This window comes from Pelmatolapia mariae, linkage group LG3_W (assembly GCF_036321145.2).
Source record: "Pelmatolapia mariae isolate MD_Pm_ZW linkage group LG3_W, Pm_UMD_F_2, whole genome shotgun sequence".
NCBI lineage: Eukaryota > Metazoa > Chordata > Actinopteri > Cichliformes > Cichlidae > Pelmatolapia > Pelmatolapia mariae.
The window spans coordinates 2,151,032-2,161,555 of NC_086229.1; the positions used below are offsets into that span (position 1 = coordinate 2,151,032).

The following is a 10,524-nucleotide window of genomic DNA, read 5'->3' on the forward strand; positions in this document are numbered from 1 at the left end:
TGGAGCTAGCCCCCGAAGCAAGGCCTAAGACTGCATTCACCATTGGACAGGGGCTGTGGCAGTTCAGGGTCATGCCATTTGGGCTCTGCAATGCGCCAGCGACGTTTGAGAGGCTGATGGAGAGGGTGCTCGTGAACATCCCTCGTAGCCGCTGTGTTGTGTACATGGATGACATGTTGGTGCACGGTGGCGACTTCGACAGTGCACTGTCTCACCTGAGCGAGGTCTTCAGCGCCATCCATCGAGCTGGGCTGCGGCTCAACCCTGCGAAGTGCCGACTGTTGGCAAGAGAGACTACGTTCTTGGGCCATGTGATCAGCGCTCAAGGTATCGCCACCGATTCCGCAAAGGTGGCTGCGGTCCGGGACTGGCCGACTCCCTCGAACGTCAAAGAACTGCGGAGCTTCCTGGGCCTAGCCTCCTACTACCGTCGGTTCATCAAGGGGTTCGCGACGATAGCCAGCCCCCTCCACCGCCTGACTGACAAGGGCCAGCCGTTTGGCTGGGGTGATGCCTGCGTGGCGGCTTTTGCACAGCTGAAGGAGGCCCTCACCAGAGCCCCAGTTCTGGCCTACCCCGACGCCCGGCAACCTTTCATTGTGGACACTGACACTAGCAATGTAGGAGTCGGGGCGGTCCTTTCCCAGCAGGGCGAGGCCGGAGAACGAGTGGTGGCATACTTCAGCCGTGCTAGGGCCGGCGGAGGTCGTAGAGCGGCTAATGGAAGTGGTGTACCGTATCCGCATGCCGGGCCCGGGGCTCATGGTGGTGTTGCACCGGGACAGGCTTTCACCGTACCGACCGCTCGCTCCGGCAGACGCCGGGGCAGGGGATGCTGGTGACACCCCAGGTTCTGATCCGAGTGACTTTTCCCCCGCCGGTCGAGACCAGCCGATGCGCCAGAAGAAGGCACCTGGACACTTACAGGACTTTGTGTGGGGTAATGGGGCTGTCGGGGACGACTGACCCCTTAGGTGGGGCATATGTAGTGGGCCAGGGCTGTTCGGGGTTTGTTCAGTTATTACAGTTATGTGTTTGTTGTCATGTTGTTATGGTGACGAGTGACGCGCTCTCCCGGTGACTGTGTTTCCGGTGAGAGAGCGCCTTTTTTTGTTGTTTTATGTTGTTGCCACGCTGAGGAGGGAGGTAGCGGCAGTGTTCTGGGCCGGTTGTAAGTAAACGGGTGCTCCCAAAGAAACCTTTGTCTCCTCCGTGACTGAGCTCGCCACAATACTAAAAATTTATGAAATAGCCTATTCTACCTAAAGTTGAAGAAACACACTTAAAGTAATAAACAAAATTAATCCTGTGGCAGAATTACTAAAAAAGAGATTTGGTTTTGAGGTGGATCAATGTTCTTTTTGTACTGATGAAAATGAAACCCTAGAACATCTTTTGTTCTATGCCCTATCACACAATGGATATGGTGCAACTTGATGTGCCACTAATTGAATTACATCATATTTTTTTTTTATATGGATCATCTAGCATTGGGTGTCATCATCATACTTTTGAGTAAATATCATATCCATTGTGCTAAATGGAGGAACGCTAAGCCTTCTCTCCGTGGTTTTATTAATGATTTTAAGATATTCTTTCTTTGCTAAAAAAAGACAAAAAGCACATAAAAAAATTAACCAGGATAATGCCCGTCTGCTACTCTAAATTTTGACTTATGCTGAGGCTTATATATTGTTAAGTAATGCAGCTGCTTCACTTTGGCTACTAGCAGGTTGATGAGTAGACATCTGTGTAGTGGTTTGTTTGAAATCTACCACTTTTTCCTTCAGTTTTCTTGTCAAGAAACAACTTCCTGTTCAAATGAAACGCCTTCCTGTTTAACTGAAAGGCCTTCCTGTTTAACTGAAACGCCTTCCTGTTCAACTGAAATGCCTTCCTGTTTAACTGAAACGCCTTCCTGGTCAACTGAAATGCCTTGGTTTTTCAGTAGTGTGTGTGAGAGCATTTCAGTAATAATGTCCCTTACGGCACCTCATAAATTCCAATATATTTTAAATTGATAGCTCTTTGTGCTCTTTCAGTTTGAGCTGGTTTTATATTTAATGTTGAAGTTATGGCACAAATAACCAGAGAGGTCTAAATGAAGAGAGGATTGAATCTTTGTTAGGCTGTTTTAGAGGAAAGTCAAATAGGGGAACATATAACGTCTAAAAGAAAATTGAAAACCATAACTAGCGAACATGGAACTTGGAAATACACTGGGCTGATAGAAATAGAAGAAATACAGCAGAAGTACATGAAGAAAATTCACTGAGAAGTAGAGTTGATGTTTTGACCAGGACTGAGAGAAATCAGCACTATATATACACACAGAGAAGGGTAATCAGGGGAGCAGAGACAGTTGGGAAAATGAGACACAGATGTAAAAGAACAGATAATTAGATGAGGGAAGTAAAACTCACAGTAAAGAGCAAGGGATGAATAACTATCCAATAAAGCAGGAAGTGAGAAGTGATAACTAAACATGGAAATGCAGACACACAAAAAATGGAACAAGAAACACTGAGAGAAAAACTAAACTCTAATACAACCCAGAACTAAGAAGTAGACTAAAAACACTTAAGTACAATTATAAAACATAAACACTAAAAACACACAAATGAAGAACCAAACAATATTTAAATAAAAACTTTACAAATGACATGACTGCTAAAAGACTTAAAAACCCTAGGTCAAACAGCTCAAGGCCATGACAAAGATAGACTAACAATAACAAAATTAGGGAAGCATTTCCAACTAATGAAGAAGCCAAAAGTTTTTTTTACTGGCTCATGTAATGAGAGAGAAGAGTCTGATGGTGCACAACATTGTGCACAAATCTTATACTGAGTCCTTTAACCGGTACAAGATTTGGATCTATCAAAGGAAGTGTCTGATTTTGTGGGTCTGGCCTCAGTCAGAAAATCTCCTGGCTCCAGGAAGTTCAGACCTGACGTCTCTACAATGAGTCATCTAGATGTAAAGGATGTTGTATCTCTGACTGTGTTCTCCTCTGTTTTCTCTTTAGAGTACCAGCTGGAGATGGTGGAGGTGACACAGGGGAAGGAGTTTGTCCTGCTGCCCTCTAAAATCAAAGAAGGCTTCACCCAGGATGTCAAAGTGGAGTGGAAACACAAAAACAAGATGGTTCATGAGTATCAGATTGGTAAAGACCAGTGTCACTTAAAGGGCCAAGATCAGAAACAGCGCACTGAGATGAAGAAAGACCCACTGAACACTAAAGACCTCAGTCTGATCCTGAAAGACCTCCACCTCACTGACAGCGGAGTCTACACCTGCACCGTCTACAACAAGGTTGGACACATGCTGCTACGGAAATCAGTGACTCTCAGTGTCAGAGGTGGGTGTTACAGCTGTTTGTCCACCGTCCAAAATAGGTATAGATTTATAAGTAACAAAAATAAGTATAGAGACTAAAACTAAGAGTTCACGTAATAAAAGTTAAACAAAAACTAAACATTTACACACAATCAAAACAAAAGTGAAAGGAGCAAACCCACTCTGGAAACTCACAGAAACTTAAACTGAATTCAAAAGAAAAGGCCAACACTAAATAAAAACAATGAAAGTATCAAACTATAATAACTAGATGATGGAGGATCACCTTCACTGACATCTGTCTGTCTGTCTCATATTCTCCTCTCAGTTCCTGAGGTTCAGATGGTGGAAACAGTTAAATGGGTTCAGTCTGTCCTGCTGCCATTTACAACTGATGTCAAGCTTCAGGACGTCACAGCGGAGTGGAAACATGAAGACAGGAAAGTTCCACAAGGACGAGCAGAGATGAAGAAAGACCCACTGAGAACTGGAGACTTCAGTCTGACTCTGAAAGACCTCCACCTCACTGACAGTGGAGTCTACACCTGCACCGTCTACAACAAGGATGGACACATGCTGCTACAGAAATCAGTGACTCTCAGTGTCAGAGGTGAGAGTAACATCTGTTTGTCCACATTACAAATCCTCAATGAAAAAGATCCAATCAAACAGCCTGTGATGCATCATGGGAATGTGACATATGTTGAATCAGTGCAGGTTTGCTGTATGTGAGTTGAGCCGTACAGTGCAGGAGAGAGAGGGTGGCACCTGCCTCTGTTTTACAGTCCATGATTGTATAGAAGCTGTTCCAGAGTCAGCTCATGTTCACATATTTATGAAGTCTTACACTGGAAAGTCTGCTGTTGATCTCAGTAAATGAACGGGGTTTCCTCATTCCCTGTACACAGACTGGCAGATGTTGATATAAGAAGATGACGTGGTGCTCTGTAGGAAAACAGAACAAGTCCATCATCAAAGCAGACTGTTTTCTCAGTTTGATATGTAGGACTGTGTCACAGTCAGTGTTGGGTAAGTTACTTTAAATTAGTAACTTAGTTACATTACCAGTTACTTCTCTAAAAAAGTAACTCAGTTACTTCAAGTTACTCGTTACTTTCAAAGTAACTAGTTACTAGGGAAAGTAACTTTGCTTTTACTCAGAATTATCTTGTTAATGTGTTGCTTCCGTAACTGGATACCCAGCGAGATTGCCAGTCTTCTAGCTTGCTTACTTGCCACAAGTGTGCTGTGCCACCTACCAATAGAAAGGAAAAAATAATGTGCACATTCCCACGAGAGAAATCCCACGCCTGGACCGTCGTTGACCACCGACATGATTCTAGCCTACGTCACAGCGTCATGTGCGCTTTTTACATCCAACACAAAAACTGCAGTCGTGGTGCTTTTGATTGTACTCAGAACTTGGAAATTCTGCCTTCTGAACAGGAAGACGTAGGTAACACCAGACTGCAGATGAGCTGCATACAGAGCTGGACTGGGACAAAAAAATTGTCCCGGGCATTTTGACTAGAGACCGGCCCGCCATTATGGGAAAAATCATAAAACCTTTGAATGAAAATAAACACTGTTGTGACAGTGATGTACACTGTTCTGATGGTATATATGTATCAATCTATCAATCGTTTGTTGTAAGATTCAGATAATTATTTTTTTAAAAGCGAGACATTAGGACGGGGGTGCCTACTGGGGTCAGCGGGGGAGCTGGCCCTAAGGAGGGGCATCTTGCCCCTCCCTTCTTTTCCTCCCCATCCCCGGCTGCCTCCCTCTTCCCGCTCCGCCACACCCACCCACACAGGTAGGGCCTTGGGGTGCGGGTGTGTCACCAGGGTGCAGGGGAGGCATCCCCCCCCCCCCCCCCCCCCTCTGTCCCCTTCTGGCCACCTGTGCCTCAATTTTATTTCACAACTTAGACATCCACATTATTCACACTCTCATAACAATAATATATAGGGCCTTGAGGGTGACCACGTCAACGGCGTCCAGAGGACGGTCTGTGTATTCAACCCTACCTCTGGCGCCGGTGCCCACCTCTCAATTTTAAATCCATGTAGACATTGAGGGTTCTCGGGAGGGGCCGTGCTAACACCTGCTGCTCTCTGGCAGCAGCACCATGCCCTCCCTTGTTTTAAATGCACTTTAGAACAACACGCAGCAACACTACACATGAGCGGGAGGAGGGAGGTATGGGGTCTTCACACACCCCCGTTCTCTACTAGCCATCAGGGCGGGGGGCTGGGAGGAGGTGTGGGCTGTCCGATTGGCCTCCCTGCTGCTGCGGAGCCTGGGGCGGTCTGCTTGCCTCCACCCCGGGGAAAAGGGTCACATCTCTTGGGTCTGGGTGCCGTTTCCCCCTCTGGGGGCGAGTGTACCTGGACCCGGGGCATAGAGTATGTTTGGGGCGTATGATTGTGTGTACATGTCTATGTGTGTCTATCCCTACGTTGGGTGAGTGCTGAGTGTTTGTATATGTGTGCATGAGGGTGGGAAAGCATGTTTGTGTCTGTGTGTGCCTGATTGTCTGTGTCTATATGTCAGGTCGGGTCTTAGACTCCACCTCCCTGGGTACTCCCAGGCCCTCCAAGTGTGGAGGCCTATCTCCCCTCACCACACTCCCTGCTGGTAACTGATGCCCTCAGGGGTCGGTGCATTGGTGGTTCTTGGTGTCCGGGGCTGGGCGCTCAGGTATGCACCGGCTCACTCCCGGTGGCTACTTGGCGGGGCCTGGTGCCTGTCGCTCGGTCAGGCCTCTTCCGGGGCAAAGGGGGCCCTCGGGCCTCCGGCCTCGGGGCCTGCAACTCGGTTCACTCTGGCACAGCTGGCTGCCGGCAGAGCCGGCGGGCGCGCCAGTGCAGCCCAATCTGGCTTGTGCTCCATGGCTACTGGGTGACCCCCTCGTCTGGGGATCTCCTCAGCCCTTCCCAGGAAGGGGGCACGGATGCCCCACCGGTGGTACTCCTTGGGCTCTCGCACTCTGGGGCCTCTGGATGTCTGGAGCCTGGATCTCCTCCATGCCTGCTTCATGCCCTGGGGGACGGGGCTATGGGCCTCCACACCCTCTAGCAGACCATTACATGGGGAAACCTTTTGTATACAAGCGCGTTGATCCACACAGGTGTGCACACGGGTGTTCACTGTTCGTAGACATAAACTACACCTTTCTTAGCTGCTACTTCAAAGCACATTGTGCGCTGTCTGTCCTGCGTGTTGCACAACAACTTTCAATATTTAGTATTTACTGCCGTTCACACTTAGTTAGATTAACGTGATGGTGTTGTGTTTAGTATGTTGCTTTGTTTTTGTTTGGGTTTTTTTTTCTTGCTTGTCTTCTCTTCTTTTTCTCTCAACAGGTGATCCAGGAGATTTATTTATTAATTTTTTTTCTCTTTCTCTTTGTCTTTGTAAGTGCCCTTTTTCACTGTCCCTTTTCCCTTCTGTTTTTCTTTTCCTTCCTCTCTTTCTTTCTCCCTTTCCTATCCCCCAATCATGTCTGTCCCATCTGTAACAACTGAAAATAAAATAAAATAAATAATAACAACAAAGGTTGATCAAATGGACCAATACGGCAATGCCATGATGATCCATTTGGCAGAATAAATCCATTTGGTATCCTTGTTGGTCTTCAGACAACAATTCTGACGGCTAAAGAACCAAATGGGACAGACAAAAAACAAAAAAAAAACAAAAAAAAAAAAAACGAGACATTTTAAATGAGAATAAAAAAGAAAAGTATTTCCTTGTGCCCCCCTTTCCCTGTTAATGCCCTACCTGGCCCCCTGGCAACACTTTGCTAGACCCGCCCCTGCACAGTTACCAGCTGTCAGCTACATAGAAAAGGATCCTGGTGTTATTTGTCTCTCAGAAACAGCTCATAACTTCCCTTCAACTCATCCATGTCACCTAAAAGGTAAACCTGTTTCTCCATCACCTGTTCAGCTCTGGTGATTCAGTAAGGACATCTCCTGGTTTCATCTTCATGTTTCCCTCTCACCAGATAACCAAACCAATATCATGACCAGCAGCTTTACAGCTGTGGCTCCAGCAAACATCAGCTGATACTAGAAATTAATATTAAATAAATTCTAACAACAGCTGATCAAACTTAAACGTGCTGCTGTTGTTTAGCGCGACCTCTGCTGGTTTCCTCTTTCTGGCGCAAAGTGGGCGATAAATAAACAAGAGAGAAAAGCCGATCAGCTGATCATTGATCAGTTTCGTGATTGAAGTAGAAACAGGAGAGGAGAGAATGAGAGAAGAAGAGGCAGCTGTGCAGCTCCAGCTTTGTGTCTTTTTCATTGTAGCTGAAGTCCGGGACAAACTGTGTTCCTTTTCACCTCAATACGAAACGCGTAATATTTTCTCTGAATACGAGATGATTCTGTTTTTTAGGGGACGGTTGGCAACTCTAATAATTAACCTTATGAACAAAATAAAGTTCAACATCAGTAACATCATAGCACCCACACAGCTGTATAGAAACTCCGTCATGCTAGCTAGCACGCAGTACGAAAATGTCAGCATAACGAAAATAAACTCCACCTAAACTTGGTTTATATCTGACCCAGATAGACTGCAGGTCATAACTTCTTACCTGAAGTTCAGTTCACCTGACACGCGGACCAGCGGCTGCCTCGGGTCTCTCCTCTTGCCTCCCTTTTCCTTCATCCACCTGCTGGCCTCCACCACTTGCTAATGTTACTGAATCTGTGGAAGCTCCGTGATAGCCACCACACGAAGTAACGAATAACGAGCCTATCTAAATCCCAGTAACGAGTAACGCGTTCCTGGTTTTGGCATAATAACTAGTTACCGTGCTCGTTACCACAATAATAACGTAGTTACTGTAACGCGTTACTTAATAACGCGTTAGTCCCAACACTGGTCACAGTGCAATGCTTTTTGAGACAAATATTTTGTATTAAATGTTGAAGTTGTGCCACAAATAACCAGAGAGCAGCAAATGAAGAGAGGATTTAAATATTTCCTGTTAAATGTTTTGTGTTGTTACCTGTGATTGGCTCACCTGTGTTTAAAGAGGAAAACATGGAACTGAAAATACTACATTAATACAGTAATTTAGTTAAAATCATAAGTACATAGCTGTATTACTGTTTCCAATGACTGACAGATGAAATCAAGCTGTCATGGTTTGTCTGACTGGACTCAAACGCAGGACTCAGGAATGAAAGTTCATTGAGTTTATTTACAGTGTTGGTAGTGCTCTATGCAAAGTCTTTTTGAAGTGCTCAGTTCAAAATTCCAATATGTACAAAATCCAATAGAAGGAAGGCTCCACATTTGCATTGTGGATGTAATTTAAATACAATATCAAAGATTTTCAACCCTAACAGAACCCTGAACCTTCCTAATAAACTTATTTGGGCATGTGCAGTGCTTCCACTCTCTCTCTCCCCTTGCTAACATTTTCTGTGCTTCATAAATGTTCTATCAAAGTCCATGTATAAATACACACCCATCCATCCATTCACTTCCACTTATGCTTTTCAGAGGGGCTGGAGCCTATCCCAGCTGTCACAGGGCGAGAGGCAGGGTACAACCTGGACAGGTCGCCAGTCTGTCACAGGGCGAACACACAACCATTCACACCTATGGGTAATTTAGATTAGTCAATTAACCGATCCCCTTTCTTTAGGCTGTGGGAGATCATGGAGAACATGCAAACTCCACACGGAAAGATCCCGGCCTGATGGTGGAATTGAACTCAGGACCTTCTTGCTGAGTGGCAGCAGTGCTAACCATCGTGCCACCGTGCTGCACACACCTGCCTGCATATTGTTGGCATATTTCACAATCAGTCTCAGCAGTTCCTCTTTCTATCTCAGCATGCATAAAATTAAAGGCAAAGTTTAAACATTGCCCAATTTTCATTTTTTCATCCCTTATATTTCATTTCACTAGCTGGGCCCACGTCCTCATTTTAAGTTTGACAGCATTTTAGTAGGTAAAAGTGAATGCTTTGACATGAATTGAGCTGCGGTTTGGGGAAGGCCTCGAATGGGACTGGCGATGGCTCACGGGCCTGGCAGATCCCCATGTACTAAACAGAAATGAAGAAGGTGAAGAATGGAGAAGAAGGGTGGAGGGAGGGTGGGGCACGTAAACGAGAATGATCAGCTTGCGGAACTGGAGGAACCTATATAGATGACAGCCGGAAGGAGCGTGTTTGGAGGCGTGGTCCCACTCCTGAAATTCCATACATAATATATTTAGAATAGATTTATGCATGACTAACTATTAGCAAAATATTTTATTATAGCACTCTGTATGTCTGTAGCTATAAAAGGCTGGATGTTCAGTCTGATCTACTCTTTTGAATAGATGAGCCAGAGGATCTCAGTCCCCTTGATCTTCAACCAAACTGAGTCTGTCATGCTGACGTCTCTCATTGCTTCTGTCTGTACAGCTCATGTTCTGCTTTGTTCTCCTCACAGACTACCAGTCAGCAGTGGTGGAGGTGACACAAGGTCAGAAGTCTGTCCTGATGCCTTTTAAAATTACAGGTGAGCTTCCTCAGGTGATCAAAGTGGAGTGGAGACTCACTCACCCTGAAGAAAAGATGGTTCACTGTAACGACAGCAGTCAGAAACAGGATCAGGTTTATGTACGCCGCACTGAGATGAACAAAGACCCACTGAACACTAAAGACCTCAGTCTGACCCTGAAAGACCTCCACCTCACTGACAGTGGAGTCTACACCTGCACCGTCTACAACAAGGATGGACACATGCTGCTACAGAAAGCAGTGACTCTCAGTGTCAGAGGTGAGAGTAACATCTGTTTGTATGCTGCCATAAAATGTCATATTCTATTCTGCTTCTCACCAGAAACGCCAGACACAGGCGTCCAAAAGATAGACACCTCTTACGCACGTAAGCAGCTTCCTCACAGAGGTTGGTAAACAGATCACAGAGTGATTCATGTGACATTAAACTGACACTTTGCAGTCATCAGGCAGCACCTCATAAGTGTTGGTAAATGATTCACAGTGGTCAGTTTCTCCCTCACAGTCTGATCTGTGGCTGATGTTTTATTTCTGGAAAGGTTCTTGGCACATTACAAGAGAATTGCACAGATTGAACTGTGTACCATCAAAGACAGAAGGAACAGACTGGGTCCTCCATGTTTGTAGTTCCCTATTAAAGAGTT

At 45.6% G+C, this 10,524-nt stretch overlaps 1 protein-coding gene across 1 annotated transcript; it reads left to right on the forward strand.

Moving 5' to 3' along the window:
* Positions 1-3,804: 3,804 nt before the first annotated feature.
* Positions 3,805-10,276, forward strand: LOC135932604 (junctional adhesion molecule-like). Its single transcript, XM_065470080.1, has 3 exons — positions 3,805-3,949; positions 9,810-10,139; positions 10,203-10,276. The coding sequence occupies exons 1-3, from the start codon at positions 3,805-3,807 to the stop codon at positions 10,274-10,276; spliced, it is 549 nt and encodes a 182-aa protein (XP_065326152.1).
* Positions 10,277-10,524: the final 248 nt, after the last annotated feature.

Bases quoted from the DNA above. Each gene is read 5' to 3' on its own strand.
- LOC135932604 (XM_065470080.1), top strand. From the start codon at position 3,805: ATGAAGAAAGACCCACTGAGAACTGGAGACTTCAGTCTGACTCTGAAA. The intron at 3,950-9,809 runs GTGAGAGTAACA...TTCTCCTCACAG, and splicing joins AGTGACTCTCAGTGTCAGAG to ACTACCAGTCAGCAGTGGTG. The intron at 10,140-10,202 runs GTGAGAGTAACA...GCTTCTCACCAG, and splicing joins AGTGACTCTCAGTGTCAGAG to AAACGCCAGACACAGGCGTC.